This window comes from Vitis vinifera, chromosome 1 (assembly GCF_030704535.1).
Source record: "Vitis vinifera cultivar Pinot Noir 40024 chromosome 1, ASM3070453v1".
Taxonomy (NCBI): domain Eukaryota; kingdom Viridiplantae; phylum Streptophyta; class Magnoliopsida; order Vitales; family Vitaceae; genus Vitis; species Vitis vinifera.
In genome coordinates, this window is record NC_081805.1 from 10,470,906 (window position 1) to 10,496,370 (window position 25,465).

General features: G+C 33.5%; 3 protein-coding genes and 1 non-coding gene across 4 annotated transcripts; 3 read left to right on the forward strand and 1 right to left on the reverse strand.

Moving 5' to 3' along the window:
* Nucleotides 1-3,053: 3,053 nt before the first annotated feature.
* Nucleotides 3,054-11,313, forward strand: LOC100263854 (disease resistance protein RPV1). The gene is made up of 5 exons (XM_010654467.3): nucleotides 3,054-3,800; nucleotides 4,402-5,518; nucleotides 5,675-6,097; nucleotides 8,744-10,360; nucleotides 10,465-11,313. The coding sequence occupies exons 1-5, from the start codon at nucleotides 3,319-3,321 to the stop codon at nucleotides 11,161-11,163; spliced, it is 4,338 nt and encodes a 1,445-aa protein (XP_010652769.1). The 5' UTR covers nucleotides 3,054-3,318; the 3' UTR covers nucleotides 11,164-11,313.
* A 3,947-nt stretch (nucleotides 11,314-15,260) lies between these two features.
* Nucleotides 15,261-15,333, forward strand: TRNAA-UGC (transfer RNA alanine (anticodon UGC)). Its single transcript has one exon. It is a non-coding gene; the product is annotated as a tRNA-Ala (tRNA).
* Nucleotides 15,334-15,379: 46 nt separating this feature from the next.
* On the forward strand, nucleotides 15,380-18,868 carry LOC100243345 (protein SHORT HYPOCOTYL IN WHITE LIGHT 1). The gene is made up of 4 exons (XM_002272707.4): nucleotides 15,380-15,657; nucleotides 16,101-16,307; nucleotides 17,146-17,211; nucleotides 18,621-18,868. Exons 1-4 carry the CDS (start codon nucleotides 15,478-15,480, stop codon nucleotides 18,762-18,764), a joined length of 597 nt encoding a protein of 198 aa, XP_002272743.1. The 5' UTR covers nucleotides 15,380-15,477; the 3' UTR covers nucleotides 18,765-18,868.
* A 2,369-nt stretch (nucleotides 18,869-21,237) lies between these two features.
* Nucleotides 21,238-24,929, reverse strand: LOC100265665 (transcription factor BHLH089). Its single transcript, XM_002272740.4, has 6 exons — nucleotides 24,081-24,929; nucleotides 23,507-23,701; nucleotides 23,211-23,276; nucleotides 22,915-22,983; nucleotides 22,750-22,821; nucleotides 21,238-21,598 (listed from the first exon to the last, which is right to left on the reverse strand). Exons 1-6 carry the CDS (start codon nucleotides 24,384-24,386, stop codon nucleotides 21,473-21,475), a joined length of 834 nt encoding a protein of 277 aa, XP_002272776.1. The 5' UTR covers nucleotides 24,387-24,929; the 3' UTR covers nucleotides 21,238-21,472.
* Nucleotides 24,930-25,465: the final 536 nt, after the last annotated feature.

Below are 25,465 nucleotides of genomic sequence, written 5' to 3' on the forward strand. Positions count from 1 at the left end.
GATGGATGAATCCTGAAGAAAAAACCTTTCAGTAGCAAAAGTTTAGGGAAAATTCTAGGGTACCTCTTCGGTACCTATCAAAAAAGTTTTTCAAGCCATTGGATGTCCAAGATTACATATTGGCCATCTATTTTAAATTTGAAATAAAAAATTCCACTTAACCAGTTAAGGGAAGAATCGATTGTGGCATTCTTTCTTCCTCCATTCTCAACAATTTTGGGTTTAAATAAAATAAATATTAGATTAAAAATAGAATTGGAAAAAAATAAAAATAAAAATGATATAAAATTTGAAAACATATTTATTAACAAAAAAAAAATCATCATATATCATAATTACATTATTTTATTTTTAACAAATTATTAAACATTTAAATTCAACATAAAATTGAATATGGTAATATTTTAATATGAAATGAGTATTTTCATAAAAACTCAACATTTTGATAATCATATGTAAAGCTTAGGTAATTAGATCATCCTAATTTTTTTCCGTACTCTCCAAATTTTACATTTTTTTAATTTAAGGTTTTTAAAGTTAAATTACAATAAAATAAATTACTAATGCTCTTTTAAGTTACTAATGATAGTATTTTCGAAAATAAATTTGTAATTTCAAAAATTTTAAAACTAAAAATCAATATGAAAAATGTGATAAAAGTACCAAACATGTATTTATCAATTTTTCGTACTGTTTTCATATTTTTCGTGCCCTAAATTATTTATATTTTTAAAATTTTAGATTTACATTTTAACTTGAAATAACAATAACATAGTTTAATAATATTATTTTAAGTTATTATTGATAGAATTGTTTAAAAAAAAATAAGAATTAAAAAAATTTAAAATTGGAAATAATGCAAATTATCCTAAAAAATTAAAACACTAAAAAATTAGAGAGGATATGAAAAATGTGAGAAAAGGTATGAAGATTATGAGAAATCCTCACATTTTTCATACCTTACCTCACATTCTTCGTACCTTGAAATTTAACAATTTTTCAATTTTTTTTCCACTTAAAAATACAAATAATATTGTTTATTGATAATAATCAAGCTTAGAAATGATGAATATTATTTTTAAGAAAATTAAAAAATTAAAACACTAAGTAATTGTAGAAGGTACGAATAATGTGAGGAATGGTACAAAGAATGTGAGGAATCCTCACATTCTTAGCACCCTTCGTCACATTCTCTTTACCCTAAAAAATTTTACAAATTTTCAAACTTTTCAAATTTTTTTCCACATGGAAATACAATAATATTATTTATTGATACTAATTAAGCTTAGAAATGATGGAAATTACTCTTAAAAGAAATTAAAAAAATTAATCTTAAAGAAATGATGGAAGTTCGTACCTCCTTTCACAAAATTTGTACCATCTACTCTCTCTCACAAAGTTCGTACACTTTCTCACAAAGTTCGTACCATCTCTCACAAAATTCGTACCATCTCTTAGAAAGTTCGTATCGTCTCTTAAAAAGTTTGTATCCTCTCTTACAAAGTTCATACCCTCTAACCTCTCTTACAAAGTTTGTACCATCTCTTAGAAAGTTCGTACCATGTCTTAGAAAGTTCGTACCTTGTCTTAGAAAGTTCGTACTCTCTCTTATAAAGTTCGTACCCTCTCTTAGAAAATTCGTAAGTTTGTACCATCTCTTACAAAGTTTGTACCCTGTCTTAGAAAGCTCGTACTCTCTCTTAGAAAGCTCGTACCATCTCTTAGAAAGCTCGTACCATCTCTTAGAAAGTTCCTACCCTCTCTTAGAAAGCTCGTACCCTCTCATAGAAAGCTCGTACCCTCTCATAGAAAGTTCGTACCATGTTTTAGAAAGTTCATACCCTGTCTTAAAATGTTTGTACCCTCTCTTAGAAAGTTCGTAAGTTCGTACCTTGTTTTGGAAAATTCGTACCATGTCTTGGAAAGTTTGTATCATCTCTTAGAAAGTTTGTACCATCTCTTAGAAAGTTCGTACCATCTCTTAGAAAGTTCGTACCCTCTCTTACAAAGTTCGTACTCTCTCTTACAAAGTCCGTATCATCTCTTAGAAAGTCTGTACCATCTCTTAGAAAGTTCGTATCCTCTCTTAGAAAGTTCGTACCCTTTCTTAGAAAGTTCGTACCCTCTCTTATAAAATATTGATGATAATTTTATAACAAATGACTAAATGCTCTCAATTTGATTAATAATAATTGAGAAAAAAAATTAAAAAAAATATAGATGTTATAAATCATTACATATTTAAATGTCATTTAACATGACATTTCTACCTACAATAGTTATATGTAAATGGGAAAAAAAAAATCAAATATTACCTTTTAACACTTGTAATCACTTGACATCCTTCGAGACATATAAAGCTTCATCTTCAAATTTAATCTATGAACAAAAAAAAAAATTATATAAAAATATTAATAACAATTTGATAACAAAATTTTATAATAAACTCATAAAAAATTCTAAAATCGTTATTTAACATCACATTTCTTCCTACAACAATTATATTAGGATAAAACAAAATCAAATATTACCTTTGACACTTGAAATCACTTGAAATCCTTCATCTTCTTCATATAATACAAATTTTAATTTTTCTCTCTCAAAAAGTTTTAAACTTGATCTTGAAATTTGATTCATCAAAATACATCTTACATATTTTGTAATTTGGTAGTTGAAATTATTTAATTTTCATATTAAATTACTATCACTTTTTTTATGTATGAATAATGAGAGTATAAGAGTAGTTGGTAAGATTTTCTTTTTTTAGATAGAGTTAGGTAATGCATTAAATAACAAATTATATTTGATATTTAATAATAAATTATAAAAAAAAATTGTAATATTTAGATATATATGAAATGCATATGATTATTTCTCACCAACAAGTCATATTTACCGGTTTGATAAGTTTGTAAAATTTTTAATGATATGTATTTTACACATGTCATCTTTTTATTGGGTCAAATGTGGGTAGTATCACCAAAATGAAGAGTAGGTACTATAGAACAACCCAAAGTTTAGTTATATTAACGTCCAATGAATCAAATGTTGGCAGGAGAAAGAGCCTGACAGTAACTAAAGTTCGTTGTCATCTTTTTCTAGACGAATCAAACGTTAACGATGTTGGTCCACTGGCACAGTTGAAAATCGAAATTCAGCCTCAAGTTTTAGGTGGAATCAATCTTTTCCGTGGAAAACGCAGCGGCAAGAAAGGAACCTCCGCGGCTCCACCCACCGAGTACTCAAATACAAGCAAGCATTCATTTCTTAGGAAAGATCTATACCACTCTCGCGTTAGTACTGTTACCAAAGCCGAAGATGACGACCGACGCCGTTTCATCCACGCCGACAGCTTCAACTCCGGCAGTCAGACGCCGGTGGGACGTGTTCCTCAGTTTCAGAGGCGAAGACACTCGCGGCACCTTCACCGACTGTCTCTACACCCGTCTTCAGCATAAAGGCGTTCGAGCCTTTCGAGACAACGAAGGCTTGAACCGAGGTGATAAGATCGATCGTTGTCTACTCGACGCCATCGAGGACTCTGCGGCTTTCATTGCTATTATTTCACCCAATTACGCTAACTCTCGTTGGTGCCTGGAAGAACTCGCCAAGGTCTGCGAGTGCAACCGGCTCATTCTTCCCGTTTTCTACAACGTGGATCCTTCGCACGTCCGGGGACAGAGGGGGCCTTTCCTTCAACATTTTAAAGACCTGGAGGCACGGTTTGGTGAAGAGGATGTTTCGAAATGGAGAAAAGCTATGAAATATGTTGGCGGACTCGCCGGTTTTGTTGTCAATGGGTAACCCTTCCTCTTCTCTGTTTCAAACCTTTAGTTTAGAGAGAGAAACACGATTTCAATTCAAGAGATAAAAATCTAATCCTGGTTTTCAGATTCAGTTCTTAGAGAACAACCTCATCCGATTCAACCCTAATTCTGGTTTTGACAATACAGTTTAGAAAGAAACTAATCTGGGTTTTGTAATTATTTTCATTTTATATTCCTTACACGGATCTTGAGTTAGGTATTGACAAAACAGAAGATCTTTCACCTTCGCAATAGTTCATCGGAGCACAAGGTCCAAGACCAGAGGGAACAGCAACGGAACTCCTTTAGTAGAGATACCTCGCACCAATCTTAATAAATTAATTGATTCTGAAATACGTTTTCCCCATTCGCAATTTGCTATTCTTTAATGGGTTCTAAGTTTTGATCAATCATATTTGCGGAATTTTTTGAGTCTATACACAAGTGGGGGACAATTTTTATTATCTTCACTTCTTTTAACTATTATATATATTGCTGCGGAAATTTGTAATCAATTAATGCTACCTCCAACTCTCTCAGATCTCGGGCATCGTCTCAGAGTCATTTAATCATCAAAGTTCCTGTCTATTGGCAGGTTTGGCGACGAAGCAGATGTGATTCAAACTTTGTTGAATAATGTTTTGGCTGAATTGAGCAAGTGGAGCGGTGTGGCTGCCTTTACTGTTGGACTCGATTCTCGTGTAGAAGAAGTGTTGGAGTTGTTAGACCTTAAATCCAACAGCATCAGAGTCTTAGGACTTTATGGACCAGGTGGGGTTGGTAAATCAACCCTTGCCAAGGCTCTTTATAATAAACTTGTCGCTCACTTTGAAAACCGCAGTTTCATTTCAAATGTCAAAAAATATTTGGCACAAGAAAATGGTCTGCTATCTCTCCAAATCAAACTCATTGGGGATCTTTCCGGTATGGCTTCACATGTAAATGAAGTTAATGCTGGTCTTGTTGCCATCAAAAGCATAGTCCAAGAGAAGCGAGTACTTATTATTTTAGACGATGTTGATGATGCAAGCCAACTCACGGCAATTGCTGGCAGGAAAAAATGGAGAAAATGGTTTTATGAAGGAAGTAGAATCATTATCACTACTAGAGATAGAGAGGTTCTGCATGAGCTTCATGAGAACGAGCTCTATGAGGTGAAACAGTTGAATTCCCCTGAGTCGCTACAACTTTTTAGTCACTATGCATTAGGGAGAGTGAAACCCACCCCAGACTACCTTCCTCTGTCCAAACAAATTGTATCTCTTACAGGAGGACTGCCCTTGGCTCTGGAAGTATTTGGTTCTTCTTTGTATGATAAGAGGAAAATAGAGGAATGGGAAGATGCTCTGCAAAAGTTAAAACAGATAAGGCCCATGGATCTTCAGGGTGTGTTAAAGATAAGTTATGACGGGCTGGATGAACAGGAGAAGTGTGTATTCCTTGATATTGCATGTTTGTTTATTAAAATGGGAATGAAGAAAGAAGATGCCATTGATATATTGAAGGGTTGTGGTTTCCGGGCTGAGATAGGAATAAAGGTACTTGTTGACAAATCTCTCCTTAAGATTGCAGAGGACTATACTTTGTGGATGCATGACCAGCTTAGAGACATGGGAAGACAAATCGTTCTGCATGAAAACCATGAAGATCTTGGAATGCGTAGCAGGCTGTGGGATCGCAGTGAGATTTTGCGTGTCTTGCAGAATAACTTGGTATGATTCATAGCTAAGGCACCTTATCTTTTTTTTTTTTCCATTCTTTTTCAGCAGCAAGTTTTTTATAATATATTTATCCCGCTGATTATTTGTCCTCATCTTCACTTGGTTCAATTTCTGATTTTGTAATACTCTCTCTATGATTGGCATCAGGGATCAAGATGTATTCAAGGTATGGTCCTAGATTTTGTGAGTGATATCTTTATGAAGGATTCTGCTGCTGCTTGGGGTCGCTTTAGAGGAACACCCAATTTCACCACAGCAGTTACATGGCTAAAGGAAACATATAAGGAATATTTTCAACATGCAGCAGAGAAAGAGAGGGAATTGATACTTCAAACTAAGTCATTTGAATCCATGATTAACCTAAGACTGCTTCAAATCGATAATGTACAATTAGAAGGAGAATTCAAACTCATGCCTGCAGAACTGAAGTGGCTACAATGGAGAGGATGCCCTTTGAAAACTCTTCCTTCTGATTTCTGTCCTCAAGGACTTAGGGTCCTAGATCTTTCCGAAAGCAAGAATATTGAGCGACTGTGGGGCGGCAGATGGTGGAGCTGGCACAATAACAAGGTATGATCACTAGTAAGGCCCATTACAATTATTGTTTTGCTCACTTCTTTTTAATGGTCTGATTCTTATCCAAATTTTCTGCAATTATTGTAGTTCCAAAATCACAGTAGTGGAGAGTCATGGGTTTTAACATGAATACATGGCATATGAATACATAGCATATAATTGGAGTTTTGGGCCAGATGGTTAAATTAAAAGAAAAAAAAACAACCTGTAGATTAAACTCCCAAATAATTTTCAATCTTACATGCCAATGGTCATGCGAATAAATTGTTTTTATTTTACTTTTTGTCTAAGGTAAAACCATATTCTGCTTTTCTTTTTTAATTATCTCAATAATTCCAATTTCAATTTGGAGTTGTGGTTTTCTAATTATCTCCATATGTAACTACACTAGTGAGCTGCATTCTCAATCAATGTGGATGTTCTCTGAGTCTTCTGACCAAGATGGATTACATTAAGAATTTTTTTAATTCAAAATCATATTCATAGTTTTTCTTTCACAAAGTCCTTTAATGACCCAAAAGTCTTTTGGTAATGAGTGAGGTTCACAGCTGTCAGTCATGGACTGTCGAACTAAAATGGCAGAATTGCACCTTGTGATCATGAAGGTGAATATCCTAGGAAAGAATCTGTCGAGGCAGTTTGCTTTATGGTTCCTGGACTGCCGCAGTTGTATTAAAAGTGACAGTAGATGACTTCCGCCGGTGTGGCACTGGATGATGTAATTGCTCATCAGAATCCTAGGAAATTGTTATGTGATGTTGCCTTAATGATACTAGGGATGGTAATGGATGGGTTTAGGCTTAATGTGGAGTTTGAAATTAAAATAATAAGGGTAGTAGATTTGGGATTTTTTTTTTTTTCTAAAACATGAGAAAGGTTTGACTATTGCTTTATCTTACCCCATTATATACATAACTAATTTTAAAAAATAATTCAATTTAAATTTTTTATTTTCCTATTTTAACACATAAAATAATTATAAAATATATTTATTTTTAGTATAATTAAATTTTTAAAAAAATTAAATTTAAAAGAAAAAATTAAACAATACAAATGGATAGAGATAGGAAATTCTTATAGTAATCCCACCCAGCCTAATTCTATTTAATTTAAAAAAAACGAGAATGAAAATTACTTAAGCAAACAGAACGAGGTCAAAATCAGGTGATTTATCCCAAACCTGTCTTACTATCATCCCTAATTAAGCATAGGGTGATTTATCCTAAACCTATCTTACTATCATCCCTAATTAAGCATAAGAGAGGAGCGTATTATATTAATGTCTTTTTGTGTGTAGTAATTGAATTGTGGATGTTAAGGATGTAGCAAAGGAAAAGCACCAACCTTTTTCAAAGAAATTGATAAAATTTTAACTACAAGAACACTTCACTGCATTAACGTTTGTGAATTTGAATTTTAATGTCAACTGTGAGCTGCTTTGACGTACTTCAAATTTTGCCTTGTCATTTAGAATTTCCAATGTTATAAATGTTTGAGGTTTCATTTTTATTTCAATGGATGCAAAATCAATGGGTTTATTATTTGACAACGTTTTTTAAAATTGCTTTTGAAAATCAGTTTGAAACAATTTTTTGTTTCAGAATTTAAATATAAAAACTAATTTTTTAATTATTCACTATAAAGGTGATGTGTACTTATTATATATAATGTCAAAATTTTCAAAATATTTTATATTTTCAAACATATTTTTCATAATTTTAAAAACTATTTTGAGAAAGAAAAAAAATGTCAAACCGTTAGAAAACAGAAGTCCAAGGGCTTAAGCTTATAATGGGTCGTCATGGTTCTGACTTGGTCAAGTATTTTTTCACTTTGACAATCCTAATGGTCCCCTTCATGTGAACTTGAAGTAGTCACGACTCAGGACGACCCTCCGTGTGGTATAAAACACTGGTCACAGTGATAGATAAAGCTTTTATCATGTCCGTAGGAATTACTGATGTCCTCAGTCAAGGTTTTCAAACATATCCATCCATGTGATAGAAAGCATCTTTTAGGGTGTGTTTGTTATATTAGAATAGGGGAATGGGAATGAGAAATGAATTTATTTTTCATTTATTATGTTTGAATTATAGATTAAAAATAAGAATAAAAAAATGATTTTTATAGAAATTAAATTTTATTACGGTTCTTATTTCTTGACACTTGAGATGTATTTGGTAAGTGAAAATAGAAATGAAAATAAAGTGGGAATGAAGCTAAATTATAATATCATTTAGAAGAGTAGAATCAAAATATTAATAAGAGTGAGATTTGATTTCAATATTAATGAATTGTTTACTTTATTCGTATTCTAAATCATGATCCAAACACAATAATGAATGGAAAGGAATGGAATGGATTTCCCATTTCCATTCTCTATTGCAGTGTTACCAAACATGGTATTTTTCCCATATCAATCAGAGTGCCCCTGACCATGTATGAAGAACAAGTTCCGCTACTTGGATTTCATATCAGTCCATTGCTTCTTCCTTATCAGGATGTGGTAGATTGTGATTGGAAACTGCAAGAATGGATGCTTCCTTACAATTTTTCTGTTTTCAACTTATTTATTTCCATATCACACTAAAGTCTAAAGCTACTGATGGTGCTTCGTCTTATCCTTATTTTGTTTACCAGGTGGGTGAGAACTTGATGGTCATGAATCTCCATGGTTGCTGTAATTTAACTGCCATTCCAGATTTATCTGGAAATCAAGCCTTGGAAAAGTTGATTCTTCAGCATTGCCATGGCCTAGTTAAGATTCATAAGTCGATCGGGGACATCATTAGTTTACTTCATTTGGACCTGAGCGAATGTAAGAACCTTGTTGAATTTCCAAGTGATGTCTCTGGGCTGAAAAATCTCCAGACCCTTATCCTCTCTGGTTGCTCCAAACTGAAGGAATTACCAGAGAACATAAGCTACATGAAATCTTTAAGAGAACTCCTTCTTGATGGAACTGTTATAGAGAAGCTACCTGAATCTGTACTCCGTCTCACAAGACTTGAAAGGCTTAGTCTAAATAATTGCCAGTCATTAAAGCAATTACCTACATGCATAGGCAAGCTGGAATCCCTTAGAGAACTTTCATTTAATGATTCTGCTTTAGAAGAAATACCTGATTCCTTCGGATCTTTGACAAACCTTGAGAGACTAAGTTTGATGAGGTGTCAATCCATCTATGCAATTCCTGATTCTGTCCGCAATCTCAAATTGTTGACAGAATTTTTAATGAATGGTAGCCCAGTCAATGAATTGCCCGCTTCTATCGGTTCATTATCCAACCTGAAGGACTTATCAGTTGGTCATTGTAGATTTCTGAGCAAATTGCCTGCTTCAATTGAAGGATTAGCTTCAATGGTTGTGCTTCAGTTGGATGGGACATCAATCATGGACCTACCAGATCAGATTGGTGGATTGAAAACACTTAGGAGGCTTGAGATGAGGTTCTGTAAACGTCTTGAATCATTGCCAGAAGCAATTGGAAGCATGGGGTCTCTTAATACTTTGATCATTGTGGATGCCCCCATGACTGAGTTGCCAGAATCCATAGGGAAGTTAGAAAATCTCATCATGCTAAATTTGAACAAGTGTAAACGGCTACGCAGATTGCCAGGTTCAATCGGGAATTTGAAGTCATTGCATCACTTGAAAATGGAGGAAACTGCTGTTAGGCAACTACCTGAAAGTTTTGGGATGCTCACAAGCTTAATGAGATTGTTAATGGCAAAGCGGCCTCATCTTGAGCTGCCCCAAGCCCTTGGACCAACAGAGACAAAAGTCCTTGGTGCAGAAGAGAATTCGGAGCTCATTGTACTTCCAACTTCTTTCTCAAATCTCTCCTTGTTGTATGAATTGGATGCTCGCGCTTGGAAAATATCTGGTAAAATTCCTGATGATTTTGATAAGCTGTCATCGTTGGAGATTTTGAATCTTGGTCGTAATAACTTCAGCAGTCTTCCGTCTAGTCTGAGGGGCCTTTCCATTCTCAGAAAGCTTCTTTTGCCCCATTGTGAAGAGCTCAAGGCTCTCCCTCCACTTCCCTCAAGTTTGATGGAGGTGAATGCTGCAAACTGTTATGCTTTGGAAGTTATATCTGATCTGTCAAACTTGGAGAGTTTACAAGAGCTGAATCTTACAAACTGTAAGAAATTAGTGGATATTCCAGGCGTTGAATGCTTGAAGTCATTGAAAGGTTTCTTTATGAGTGGTTGCAGTTCATGCTCTTCCACGGTAAAGAGAAGACTCAGTAAGGTTGTACTTCTTTCCCTCTCTTTCTCTTTCTATTTCTTAATCTGCAAGCTCTTAGGTTTTGGAGAAAAACTGAAGGTTTCGTTTGTGACAATTACAAAATGCAGGTTGCTTTGAAGAATTTGCGCACTTTAAGTATTCCTGGAAGCAATATCCCAGACTGGTTTTCTCGCAATGTTGCCATTTTCTCAAAGCGCAAAAACCTTGTAATCAAAGCTGTGATTATAGGAGTTGTGGTCTCTCTCAGCCATCACATACAGGACGAATTAAGAGATCAACTTCCCTCAGTCCCAGGCATCGAAGCGAAGATCCTTAGAATGAACAGACAGGTATTTGGCACCATGCTGGACTTAACAGGAGTACCAAAGACGGATGAAGATCATCTATACTTGTGTAGATATCGTGAGTTTCACCCCATAGTCTCTATGCTGAAAGATGGCGATAAGATACAGGTGACAATGAGAAATCCACCGATGGTTAAAGGGGTAGAGCTGAAGAAATCTGGGATTCATCTGATTTTCGAAAATGATGATGATTACGATGAAGATGAGAGATCATTTGATGAAAACCTACAAACTGTATCAGAAAAAATAGCAAGATTTTTTGGTCCTTCTGAAGGAGGTAATAGCATCTCTGACTCCATAGATGAGGTCGAACGAGAAAAGCAGGAAATGGGAATGAAAGAGGAATGGAAGGAAGAGAAGAAGGGCCGTGATGGTAGCCATAGAAGTTCATTTCTTCTTTTCTTCTTCATTGCCCTTCCTTCCTTCTTTCTGTTGTTGAGTTGGTCGTGGACACGCGGCTAGTGTTGGTTTTCTTTCAAGTGCCTTGTTGGGTTCCCCACGTTTCCAAGACTGCTTGTCAGTGTAAATTATTTATAATATTTTATCACATTAATTTTCATACTAAAATTTTATGCTCTTTTATAAAACATTTTGTTATATTGTTTTATTAAATATATTAATATACTTTTTTATGTTTTTATATGCAAAATATTAATTATTTATGGATGAGAGTCAATTACTTAAAAGGATTAGAAGATGATCTCTCAAAAGTTCACATTCAAAGGTTTGACACCTTGATCCGACTCGTAGGGTTGTAGCATGCGCTCTATCAATTAGGTTGTTGGTCCAAAATATAGGAGTTGAGTTCAAATGTCATGAGATAGATGCATACATAGCCGACTTGGCTATTAGAACATTAAAATGACCTTCTTACTAAGACCCTATAAAAAAAAGTGTACCAATTATCATGACCAATGTAAACACCAAATATCCAAGTGTAAAGTTTTCCAAACAGTATGTTGGAATTGCATTCTAAACCTAATTTAAATTATTTACTTTTGATTTAGACTCCATATCAAATAGAGGAAAAAAATTATAATTTTATATATGTATAAACTCTTTTTAATCATATAGATATATTTTAAATTTTGGGTCAAAATGGACAGCATCTACATGGGAGATAACAGATCCTAACACAAAAAAACATTAGTTTAATTTGCAATTTTATATTATGAAAAAGAGAAAATAAAGAAAATAAGAAGGTCACAAATTATAGAGCATGTGTTGGGAACTGTTTCATAGACTCAAACACATATTTAGTAATTTTTTAAGAAAAAACAATTCTCTAATAACATTTTCTGAAAACAAGTGTTTTCTAAGAATATACCAGAATTATTTTCAATTGTTTTTTCTTATTTTTTAAAGAATGATTTTTTTAAAAAAATATTATACAAATTTGAAGAATTAATGATTGAAAATAATATATTAAAGATAAAAATTATTTCTAAAACACATTTGAAAACATAAAAAAAGATATTGAGGATATTTCATGTTCCCAAACATATTTTTGTTTTAGAAAACATAAGTGATTGTTTTTAAAAATTATTCTCAAAATAGTTGTCGAGAAATGTGTTATAAAACATTTCTAAAAAAAGCCCTTAAATTTTCAAAGACGTTGTATTTTTAATTTTATTAAAATGTAACTTTTAAAGTTAAATATATTTTACCTCAACAGTGATGTGGTTATAAGTCAACCAAGGCAAAAACTAATTAAACACATTGAAAATGCCAAACATAAATAAGAATTCATTTATAGCTATTCTTAAAGAATTGGAAAAAAGTTATTTTCTTTTTATAAAAATTAAATATTTAGAAAAATTTTAATCTAGAAAATAGCTTAACATGCATGGTTTTAAAATTAATATTTGGTAGATTTTCTTTTTTTTAAAACAATCAATTTTATTATTATAAAATGAAAATTTTTAGAATATTTTTAAATGCTCTAACTATTATAAAAGTGTTTTTGATAGAAATGTGAATGTTATACATCAAAATCGCTATACATTTAGGTAATATTTGGAACATTGGAAGAAAGAATGGCAGTCAAAAATCAATTTAATTCCCATTAATGTATTCGGATTATTTTTTTAAATGAGATTGAGAATCAAAATTTATTAGCACAGAAAATAAATCTTGCTCTCACTAGAATTTTATTCCTCTTCTACATAGTTCTATGATTCACCTTTTTTCTCATTCTATTTTCATTCCATTTCACATGTATCTTGTAAAGTGTCCCAAATTCTTAATTGGTATAGGTTTATATCTTTATAAATATTTTATTTCATAAAGAAGAAAAAGTTATGAAATAAAGATGAACATATAAAAACTATACAAGATAGATAGAGATAAGAGGAATTATAGACGACACCTGATGAGGAAAGCAGATTTATTGTTTAGGGTGTAGATATGAAAAGTAGGAAATATAGGGTCTTTGAGGAACCCATTAGTTGTAGATGTTTGAGAAACCTAATAGTTATATATGATTTTTGTCATCTATGATATTCTCTATGATATAGTAAAATGATTCATGATTCTCTTTCATTAGTCAACTAAACATATTTGATTGAACCATATTAAAATCTCTTATACTTTTATATAAATTGTTTTATCTTCAACATTATTTGCATTAAAAAGAATAAAATATTGAAGGAAAGCATATTGCATTTCAATGTTAAATATTTGTTTAAAATAAAAACTATATTGTATTACAATATTTGCTATTAAAAAAAGTATGAAATCTCTCTTATATTTAATATTATTTGGAAATCATTTGTAACAATATATATTACTAAGTAATTTTGTATTTTTTTTAATAATAATCATGATTAAAATATTTAAAATGTATAAATAAAAAAACTATATTATGTTGTTAATATATAAAAAAATTATATATGTCATATTAATTAATTGATATATTAGTATTAGTTTATAATATAGTTTATACATTTTTTAGTTTTTGTCGGGACTACAAATTTAATTTTTTTAATCAAAATTATTTATTTACAAAATGAGCAAATAAAAAGTTGAAAAAAACAAAATGAAGAAAATAAATGAGAAGGATAAATTAATAATTTATGATATATATAACCTAGGATTATTATATTCAATGTAGAAGGGAAATATATATATATATATATATATATATATATATATATATAAATAAATAAAAGATAATATATCTCACCATTTATTCTATCTCATGTTTGATTGGATATGAAACATAATAATGGATGGAATAACTCGTTTTATTCCATTGTCAATTAAATATGAGATAAAAATAAATTATCATATCTTTATATTTTATCTAATACTATATCCAACCAACCAAACATAAATTTAATGACTTAACTTAAATTGATATTTAACTTAAATATACCTTATGTACTTAAGTATCTAGAAAGACTAGAATTAAGTTTTAGCAATCATACTTTAAGATTAATACTACTTAAATAAAATGTTTAGAGATTAAACTAAGACATAGTGAAAAGATCATTATTATGATTCACTCAATAAAAGGTTGTAAATTTGTTTTCACTCTATCCTCATAAAAGAATAAAATGTAAAAAAATTATTTAGAGAAAAAATTTATATTTTTGTTGTAAAATAAAAGAATTAGAAAAAGAAATGAGAAAAGAATAAATTGGAATGCTTAGAGAAAAATGAATATATTTTTATTAGCAACTCTCTTCTTTTATAGGAGTTAGAAAAATATTTACATCAATATGAATGATTATCTACAAGTTCCATAAACACTCATATTTTATAATAATTTTCAAATTCTTTATATTCATTAAAGATTGAATTTTAAAAATACTCATCTTAAATTTATGTTACATTTTCTTTTTTTATTTTTCTTAAATTCTCTATGATTTAAAACTTGTCTCTATATTTGTAATTTTTTTATAATCTTTAAACAAAAAGAACTACTTGATATTCCACTAATCTTCCCAAAGAAAAAACAAAAAAGAAATGAGAAATTGAAATAAAACGGAATTCGAAACAATGAGATGGTATGAGGGGTTTTTATTGCTCAAATACATGTGTTTTTTTTTTAATGATAGTTATGAATCTATTCTCGAAAAAAGTTAACCACATTCACTTCCTATGAGATTTGAACTAAATATACATAACCTGTATTGATTTGAAATTTCATTAAATATCCCCTCTATTCTTTTCATTTGTTATTTTTAATCACTTTCCTTTTCACTTCAAATAGGAAAGATATTTGATGAAATTTCAAATTAATAAGAGTCTCGTGTACTTAGAAAAAACCCAAGGAGAAGTGAATGAAATGAACCTTTTTCAAAAATACAAACTATACATTCACATCAAAATTGTCTTTTAAAAGATAAATTTACCTTATAACTATATGTCAAAATCATTTTTTCAAAAGAAAATTTAAATAATGATATATTTTTCTAAATATTTTATAAAATGTTTGTAAATTTTTCTCCTATTAAAATCTCATTTTGAAAAGATGACTTTAAAAGTAATATATTTCGTATTTTATAAAATATTTTTTATAAATAATATTATTTAGATAAAACCTTTAATGACAAGGGGGTGTAGCTCAAATGGTAGAGCGCTCGCTTTGCATGCGAGAGGCACGGGGTTCGATCCCCCGCACCTCCAATTTTTTTTTTTCCCCTAATATCTTATATTAAGTAATATCAACAATGCCCTATCTTCATTAAATTAAGAAATGCCCCCACTCGTGTGGGTGGTGTGCGTGCTCTGTTTATTTTTCCATAAGAAAATCCACTCAGCTGTCAGCAGATGATGGCTGGAGTGGGAAGGTTATCGGGGTTGATCATAAATCTCAATCCAACAGCCACAACCAAGCTCAACCTCAACCTCACACCATCTCCAAATTTCGCATGTCCCCCGCAATCACTTCATCTCCGTCACCGCACTTCACCCACTGGAAACCCTACAACTCTCACCTCCCATGCCAGGGTCTCTTTTTCGCGCGCTCTCTCTTTCTCTCTCTCTCTCTCTCTCTCTCTCTCTCTCTCTACACACACACACACACACACACACACACACACACACACGCACGCACGCACGCACACGCGCGCACACACACATATATATATATATATGCTGTTATATATTCCAATTTTTCCGGGGCTCCGTTTGGCTACGGGGAAAATGCGGGAAAAAAAAAAAGGAACGTTTGGCTACGGGGAAAATGCGGGAAAAAAAAAAGGAAAAGAAAAGAGATTTTTAGTATTTGTTTTGTTTTTTCTTACAAATAAGCTATCCTTCTAGCTCAATTCTACTAGCGGTTCATTTGCTTTTATTTTCTTTCGTTTTCTCTGCAAGAAAAGAAAACAGAAAGTAATGATAAAATAGGTTGAAACTCGAAAGGAATTACCTAATGAGGTGTGTATTGCCAGTTAAGCGGTTCAGCGGGCGAAGCGCCAGAGGAGATTGATGAATCTTTCTTTGAGGATGAGGATTTAATTGAGAGTGATGAAGAGGATGAGACAGAGAGCAGTGCAGATTTGTTAATCGAATTCCTTCAAAGCATGTTTAAGAAGGCCTCAAAGCATGCCAAGAAGGCCTCACGCTCTGTATTACCGGCGGCAATTTCCCCTCAGTTGGTGTGTCTCCTTTTCTTCACTGCTCTCGCCTTTTTTTAAATTTTTTTCCTCATCACGCCTAGAATTTCATGAGAACGGACTCATTATAGTGGTTTTTTCTTCATATTTCTGGAGAAATCCATACTTTTGTACTTATTCGAGGATGCATTTGATTGTTGAACGCATATCAATACGGTCCATCTTGTTTTCCATTGCACTTAAGGTGAAAATTCATCTTCTTGCCATATCTATTATCTTCTGTCAAAGCCTGAATTTCATCATGGATTCCTGCGTTTTGAGTACCCCGTAAAACATGACGGGATTGAGAAAATTCCTAAAATCTCCAAAGGCCTTTAAGTACATAGGATCAACAAATAAGGACTGAAGAAACAAGCTGAAGCAATATTATGTAATACCTGATTTAGAGATTTGGGGGTTTTTGTAATTAATTTTAATGGAATTCTTTAAGGCAATTTTGGAAATAATATTGAGGTCCTCTAGATATATCTTGTGTAATTTATCTCATCCGATGCACTTCTGCTACAGGTTTTGTTTCTGTCTGTTCAGGATTCTTTGGTTGCTAATTTCATTTTTGGCTGGGAGGTTAATTTGACATCATGCTAGTTTTTGTTATGCTTCTGTTTGCTTATGTTGGGTTCTGTATAATGACTCTTTTGAACCGTGCTTCTTGTATTTGGTTTATGTGGAGAATCTGTTATTTTCCTATCAAATATCTCTGTTCTGTCATATTCTACTTCAAAATGTTACCACAAGTTAGTTTTGGATGCCTTTTTATCTTCCCAAGTAGCAGCTAGTTGTTTTCTATAAACCTTTTTTCCCCCTTGTCTGGGGTTTGCAGGTGTCCTTTGCAGTTGATGGGGTTCTTATTTTGGCGTCCCTTTCGATTATTAAAGCACTTCTTGAGGTACTGCTTTGTCATTACTAATTCCGACTAGTGTAGATGCTATCTACTGCCTCAAAATACAACTTTGGAGACATTTCACAAGCATATATCAGATCCAAGATCATCTAGGCCATAATTATAGCATTATTATGATCATCTGATCTTGTATATAAGTTATTGTTTTGCTTAGCTTTTAAATCTAATTGGGCTTTTTTTTTTTTAAGACACACAGAACCTTATGCTAAAAGGTTTGTGTTTGGTGAGGTCTATCAGATGGGCTTCCAGAAGAATTCTCCACTCTCCAAAGGTCCATCTTGAGAAGCAATGACAAAGGGAGCTTCTTGAAATGCATTTTGGAAGTCAAGATGAGGATGCAAAAAAATGAAATTAAATTTACCCTTAAAGACAACTATATCCTCTGTGTTTGCTACGAGGAGAAAATAACAAATCCTATTTTATTTCCAACAGTAACTGTAGGGGCTATTCTGATTTTTCTGAAGTCCTCATAGTCACAGGATATTTCAAAGTTCAAATTAATAATGATGACTAAAAAGACTGAAATTTGTGATTCACTTTCTTTAGGTTTTTAGAAGATGAAACACATACAGTAATTTCTTCCCAATATGAATAAAATCTCACTCTGAAGAGCAATGTACTTCTGTGGGATTCTGAAGCACAACTTTGTCATCCAACTCGGGTCTTTATTGCTTTTCGAGCTCTTACTGCTTTAGATTCATTCTCTAGATATTTTTGTTTTTTATTTTCTGTCACCTGTGTTTTGTTTGTTGTTATTTACATCTTTGGTAATTTTCTAATTAATTAATTGTGAGGTTATAGAACAGAAGACTGGTTCTGTTAGTAAGAGACTTGTTTTATTGTTTTGATGATAAGATAGACAGCTGCTGATGCCCATTTTTGAACTTACTGATGTTGGCTTCTCAAAACATTAACCTTCACTAAACACCTACTCTTTAACATGAATTATGAGAATGATTTTGCATGAAAACATTTTCATCAAGCACTTTTTAGCACAATAAGCTGTTCCAAATACAGTCCAAATCTTCCCACCAACAGAAAACAAACATTTGATGTGGTTCTCCAGTCAAACATGATTCCTGGAAAAATTTAGCTTGAAGTAAACAATGTTCAATGTAATGGGGCACTCTGAAATGGCTTGCTTTTCCAGCTGAGTTTTCTTTTTCTTTCACTATTGCATGGGAATAATGATTGTTGAAAAGCCTTGCCCAAGTGGTATCAGTTTTATTACTTGCAATCCGGTATTTGATAAAATTCTTAATATGATCTGTAACAAATGCAGTTCCTGGTAAATACTATTTGGAGCATTCTTGTTTATTTCATAATTGGACAGGAGGCAAGTGAGATAAAAGTGAGGTAACAACAACTGATCTGGTAGTGTATGTTGTTTGCAGGTGTTTTGCACCCTTGGAGGTACTGTATTTGTGGTAATCCTACTCCTACGTGTGATCTGGGCAACCGTTTCCTATTTCCAAACAAGTGGGAATGGTTTCAGCCAGGGCGGAACTTCCTTTGGTACAACACAACCAATAACATGATTTCATTATTGTTTAGAGACCTCTCCATTTTTTTTTTCTGTTTCCTCCTGTAATTAATTCTGGAACGCTTCATCTTAGTATTTTCTTCCATTTTCTTTGTGAAAGCATTGGCGTATTCTTTACTTCAAGCCACATACCACTGGATAATTTTGATCAAGTAAATTCCTTCCGGACATCAAAGAGAAATCATTGAAAGGTCTGATGTCTATAGACTCTTTTAAATACTTGTTTTTCCCTTGCTCCCTTGCTTTGCAATGCGCAACATCAATCGCCTGACTTGAAGGGTATTTTTTTTTTTATCAAAAAAAGTCCTATACAAAGACCTGGCGACATCCAGTGGTATTTGTGAAAGAAATGTCTATCTTAGAAGCGTAGGTAGGAATTATAGTTAGAAACTCCGTCCAGTAAGTGAATCTATGAAATCAAATTTGAGGTTGAACAGCTAATTAGGCACGCTCATCATTTTGTTTTTGGTTTTTCCCCTTCAATTTATTTGGTTATGTTTTATTTTTCCTGTTATTTTTAAAGAGACCTATTTTCAACTTTCCGTTCTACTGAAAGGCCACATCCAACCTGGTAAAGAGGCCGCTTTGGCATATGGTTCGGCCGTTGGACACTTGGACTTCACCTGCAGCACTATGACCTCTTACCTTAGAGTTTTATTTTTGTTTCAATGACTCAAATGCAGAATTTGGCAGTGAATTACAGGCAAAAAAAAAAAAGGGTGGGTGTCGGGGGAAGGCATGAAACCGACTAACCAAGTCTATTCTCATCTACTCAAATTTTCAATGAGAAACAAAAATGAAGACATCGTGTATCTGTTTGGAGTTGTTTTTAAAAGTACGTAGTTATCCAATGTTAAAAAACAGCTTTGACAAATGTTTTAAGCTAAAATAATTTTATGAGAAATTTTTATAAAAATAAGTTATTTTTTTCAAATAAACTTGAAGTACTTCTAGGTATTTTATAATATATTTTGAGAAAAATAAAATAAAATGATATTGTATGTTTGAGTTCTCCGTTAGAAAAACTAGGGAAAATCATGTTTTCTGCATGTATGTGATTAGTTAGCAATGGTAACGATTGGATCGGAGTGAGTGCAAGGGAAGAAACGTCCAATAACCCTAGTATTCAGGAGGGGTTTCCTCGTCGTGGCGGACATTGGGAAAAATCATCGGAGATTTCGGTTTTGAGGTTTGTACGGAAGATGGGAGGGAGTTGCTAAAATGGAAATTGACTCCACCTTTAATTGCAGAGTTAAAACTTGAAATTGGGTGCGGATAGAATCCTCCTCTTGAAGGGGTTTTAGCTTCTCTGGCAATGATGGGACAATCGAGGACAGCTGTTTTATGCAGAGTTGCCTTGTCTCCCAAGACGTGAGTTGGAAGCTATTTTAATAGGTTACCAGAAAAATAGTTAGCTAGCTTCCACTTCTGAGTTTTGATACTGTGCTTTGCGTGTATAGAAACGTACATTCGAATACCTGATTTTATGCCTAGTCGTAGCAGCGCCCTGGTCAGAGGATGCTCACCCTCATCCTCATCCTTATCCTAAAGGACGCATCTAGTTGTACATATTTGTGGTAACTTTGGCTTCTTAATTTAATATTACATAATAAAAAAGTTAGACAAAAATAAATAAATAAATAGTTCTGTGAGAGGTGGCAGTCAGAAGACTCAGAACTAACCCATGTGATTCCAATAGAAATTGCCATCCTGATGGAAGCCCTAGTGCGTGGTTAGTCGCTGTTCGCCCATGCAACCATTTAGACTAAAACCCCAGTGGCAGCATCACACCTTTTATAAGGCATTTTCAGTACTGTGTACTATATATTTATATTCCTTTGATACCGTCCTTGGAGATCTGGAAACAGCTTAAAGATGGCAAAGACGGGACATACATAGCTGTTTTACACTTGCTTGGGCATTTACTTTTATTTACTTTTTTTTTTTTTTTTTTTTTGGGAAAGTTTGAATGGACATGAGTTTACTTGAAATTTAAATAAAAATTAATGTAAAAATATAATTCACATCTAAAATTTAAAATAAAAGTTGTACCTTTTAACATTTTACATTTTAAATGCATATCTATATCTAAAAATAAAATTTAATGTAAAATCGAAGGATACATGAACATTTTAAACCTATCAAGACTTGGACAAAAAAAGAAAAAAATGCTTCAGAATGAACCCTTGGTGTCGTTCTTTTGGCAAGAGACTGGATGCTTCAATCCCACCAAGCAAATGCCTTTTATCGACTTATTAAGGGCTTTTAACTAACCATAGGGCTAAACTGGCATCGATTTCACTGAACGGACCTTCAGGTTCGTAGTAACCAACGCTAAACAAGGTTAACACCGGCTGGATTAAACTCTTTAAGAATTACAAACTCTGAACAAGCAGTAATCTTTTACAAGAACAATACCTACTCTGGGGGGTTCTGTTTGGATATTAGTACAAAGAAGAACATCAAGCTGCTGCAACATATTTTGAGATAAAAGAAATCATTTTCTAACACACAGAAATGGAGATGTCCAGATTTTAAATCAAAGAAGTCTTATAGACAGAAATTACACCTCCATGCCCAATGTCGAAAATGGAAATAGATCTCTCTTTAACTTAAAAACAACATGATAGTATTTGACAGTCACTGAAGGAGGAAGAACAGCTTCTTAATGCTCTTATTACCAAATTACTAGGATTATGTAAATTATGTTCGGTCAAAACCACCACCAACCTGCATATGCAACCATTCTGGCGATGAGGCCCGGCCATATTCTCTTGTTGCTTGTGAACTATATGCCACACCAGCAGCATCAAATGTTTGCTGACCAAACTGAAACACCAAATGACTTTTTGTAAGAATTCAACAGAAGCGAAATACAAGAGTAAATTCACTGTCTTTTTAAGTACATTTATTTTGTCACCTAACCATTAGCTCAGCCCCATGTCACTCTTATCCTTATTTAAGTACATATTTTTGTATGCATAAAGCAACCAATCCAACACCAAAGAAAATTTAGAGAAGTCACACGTCAAACAACAGTTGAAAGCTCCATTCAATTCATTCTTTCTGTGGCAAATATATATTTGAGAAAAACACATAGTCCCATACATCATGCAGAAAATCCTTTTATTTCTTGCATTTTTCAGTGTCTTTACAATGGGTTTTTTGTTTCTAATGGTAAACTGAGTGTGCTAGCACGGCTCCTTTTCTTTGTAATAGGATCAACTTCCTACAATAAACAATAGGTGAATATTGCATCAAAGAACAAGGAAGACAAACCCAAGTTTGAAGTTGTACGCAAGAAAAGGGAAAAAGGCCCCCTGAAACCAAAGAGACCATGCCAGCCATAACAAAATCATCCATGCCATACAAAAAAATCCCAAAGGAAAAAACCCACTAAATTAGATAAACCCAGAGTCATTGGGCATTGTTACAAATGAAAGCAAGGAAAATGTAAAATACATAAGTCAAATTGAATACTAAAACATATGCAGCGTAACAAAATTAACAGAGATGGTAAAGCAGAGCATGACTAATAGTCTCCCAGCATGGCTCTTGAATAAGGAACTAGAGAATCAAAATATGGTCCACCATCCTCGACAAACCTTATTCCAAGCCGTTCATTTGGTTTACCTCAACTGAAATGGATAAGTCCATCTTCTAACCATCTCACGCATGGTTATGAAATACTCAGGCAGTTTGGGTCCCTTTTCCTCTAATTTTAGGTTTACTAATTTTCAAAGAAGTTCACTCACTGAAAGGGCAAGGTTTGTAAAATGGTTTACAGCATATATGATGAACAGTTTCAACAAGGATATGAAACCCCACAAAATTTTTCAAAAGACAATAGGCACCATTAAGAAGAAGAAGAAAAAGGTGCATCCTTGATGGTATGCATACATTAAACAGAGAAAGACCAAAAAAAAAAAACTTTACAACTGCATACACTTTTGTTGGAAATTGGTAAAACTAAGACTTACATCCTTTGAAGGAAATCCTTCAATGCCAGAGTTCATTCTCGAATTGACAGCCTCAAGTTTCATTGACAGGAACTGCAAATCCAATGTATGACTCAAGTCTCAGCCTATAGAAGAAAGGTATAAATAAAACAGTGCTGCAATCTTGAATGGAATATTTTTGCATACCTCAACCTGACGCTGTAATGATTGGATGTAATTAATAATCTCATCAAGGACCAGCGCTTTGCCAATAACCTGAACTCAAAAAGAAAACAAATGATTTCAGAAAAGATTACCACGCTAAGAGGAAGCACAATATATCTCAACTGCAATGGTGCTGCATGTATGCTACCAAGTTTCAACTGGTTTTCTGACTAAGGCTATCAGTAAATAAATAGCTAACAACATAGAAGAGATCCAACATTTTTTTTAATTCTTTGCTACATAAGGTACACCAGACAAAATGGAACACTAATACTCACCTTATTACAACCAGGGACCAAGTCCTGGAGAATTTTCATCCTCTCGCTGATCTTTTCTCTTCTAGCCTGTCAGCCAAATGGTTTCCATAAGAAAAAGAAATTGTTGAAAATTTCCAGACGCACACTGTTTAGCTATCAATTTCCAACAGAATTCACAACCATAAATAAATAGACAAGATTAACATGATGGGTAGCAGGTTCTAAAATCCCAGCCTTTCCATTTATATCTCATTATAATCCAAACTCTTAGCAAAACTACTTCAAATTACAAGATTAAAAGGACGGAAGTAAATTACTCTTTCAGCTAGACTGTGGCTATCAGTAGCTTGACCCCTTCTTGCTCGTACATGAATAAAATCTTGCTTAGGTGGGTCAGCTGATTGAGGGTTTTGTTCCACAGGCTTGCCTGAACTGGTTTCTACCTCAGTTTTGGAATCACGGTTCTCATCTCTGGATCCCGAAGTTTTTAAACGCTTACCATCACAATCATTCTGTTCAATTGAAAACAGAAATCTTAGTCTAATGAATCCCAAACACATTTTATATTATGTATAAATTTATACAAAGGTGAAATTCACTCCATGATCCATCCAAATTAATATACAACGTCGTCCGCCTAAACAAAATTTCCTGTATACACATATTAAATTTATTTCGGCATCAACAAATCAGAATCTAAAGACGAAAAACAGAATTCAAATCATAAACTACAAGAAAACTTTCCTTCATCGATATTACAAAACTATCAAAAAAACAAAACCGATTTGAAAAGAAACACAAAAGCAAATGGAAGCAAGGAATTAAAACCCATCCACAATTCTACAATTCAATTTCAACCAGAGTTCCAAATTTAGTTAAATCAACAAATACCGCAACATTGCCGCCACCGCTGGTTGACACGGCCTTCCCCCCCTCATCCTCTGTCGCCGCATCACGCCGCTTCCTCCCTCCACTACGCTCCAAAACCATCGGATCATCACCACCACCAGAAGCTTCACGATTCGCACCTCCTACGCCAGCATTATCCCCAAAGTGCCCCAAATTCTGTCCAAGATGCCCTCCCCTCAGCTCCAAACCACCTCCAGCCTCCCCAGCGCCACCACCACTGATCGGATAGTTCCAGATCTCAGCCAAATGATAAGACGCCCCTTGGTTTATGAGCGTGGGAGGATCCATGTCACCACCACCAACTCCTCATCCAAACTAATCGCACATTCAAAATTGGAAACCCTAGCTGGACTAAATCGCCATAAACTCATCCGAAGCTTTTTACAGAATTGGTAACTCACTCGCTCTTAAGTAGCTTCGAAAAGGAAGGGAGTGAAAGTGACCATTAATGAAGTTGAACAAGGAAAGCGAGAGCTAGAGAGAGAGAGGAGTTCTCCTTTCTCTCTCTTTTGTTATCAGTGTGTGATCTCCCTGGACAGTGGAGGTTGGTGCGCACTGTGCCCACTGGCGCACGGTGCCCACCACCACTCGCTATTGAGAGACAGAGACCTCGGGAGTTGAAAAGAAGTGACTTCGAGTGAGGTTTTCTCGGAGGGTCCAGCGCTTCAACACTAGCTCACTCGCCCTCTATCCCGTGAGTACGTCTCCCTTCTTCTCCCACCCTTTGATCAACAGACAGCATTTGGTCAACGCGGTTAATGCGGAGTCTGAACGGGTCTTGATTGCAGGAGACGTAGCGCTTAGAGGGGCAGTGGCGTTTCTGAAGCCTTCGCTAGCGGAAGTACACATACAATGTCCAAAAGTAAGTGCATTTTATCGTTTGCCGGTATTTTGATAAATCGGGGTTTATAGCTTTTGTTTTGGTATTATGGGATTCATTTGTTAATGATTGTGATGATTATGATTATTAGGAAATGACTAATGAGATCCATTTATAGTAAAGTTAGAAAGAATGGTACCTTTTCTTGTTTCCATATGCAACTCCTCTTTACGTCCCACCCATTTTAATAAATACAGGGTTGAATTCTTTAAAATATCATCTAATCTATTGAACATATGTTTAGCTACATTTTCTTTCCTTTTTTTTTTTTCAACTTTTACCTAAAAATAAAACATTTCATAGAAAAAATAAATATTTTTTTATTTTTAAACTTAAATATTTCATTAAAAATATAAATTTGTTTTATGTCTTTAAAAATCATTTTTTAAATTTTTAAAATTTAAAATAATAAACCATTTTTAAAATCAATATATTTTTTTTAAAGTAAACTTCTAAAAGCTAGTATTATTTTTTTTATTTTAGAAAT

Coding starts and splice junctions, on each gene's coding strand:
- LOC100263854 (XM_010654467.3), top strand. CDS start 3,319: ATGACGACCGACGCCGTTTCATCCACGCCGACAGCTTCAACTCCGGCA. Junction 3,801..4,401: donor GCCGGTTTTGTTGTCAATGG/GTAACCCTTCCT, acceptor GTCTATTGGCAG/GTTTGGCGACGAAGCAGATG. Junction 6,098..8,743: donor GGAGCTGGCACAATAACAAG/GTATGATCACTA, acceptor TTTGTTTACCAG/GTGGGTGAGAACTTGATGGT.
- LOC100243345 (XM_002272707.4), top strand. CDS start 15,478: ATGATGGCTGGAGTGGGAAGGTTATCGGGGTTGATCATAAATCTCAAT. Junction 16,308..17,145: donor CGGCAATTTCCCCTCAGTTG/GTGTGTCTCCTT, acceptor TGGGGTTTGCAG/GTGTCCTTTGCAGTTGATGG. Junction 17,212..18,620: donor TTATTAAAGCACTTCTTGAG/GTACTGCTTTGT, acceptor TGTTGTTTGCAG/GTGTTTTGCACCCTTGGAGG.
- LOC100265665 (XM_002272740.4), bottom strand. CDS start 24,386: ATGGATCCTCCCACGCTCATAAACCAAGGGGCGTCTTATCATTTGGCT. Junction 23,277..23,506: donor GCCACAGTCTAGCTGAAAGA/GTAATTTACTTC, acceptor TTTGGCTGACAG/GCTAGAAGAGAAAAGATCAG. Junction 22,822..22,914: donor CATTACAGCGTCAGGTTGAG/GTATGCAAAAAT, acceptor TTGGATTTGCAG/TTCCTGTCAATGAAACTTGA.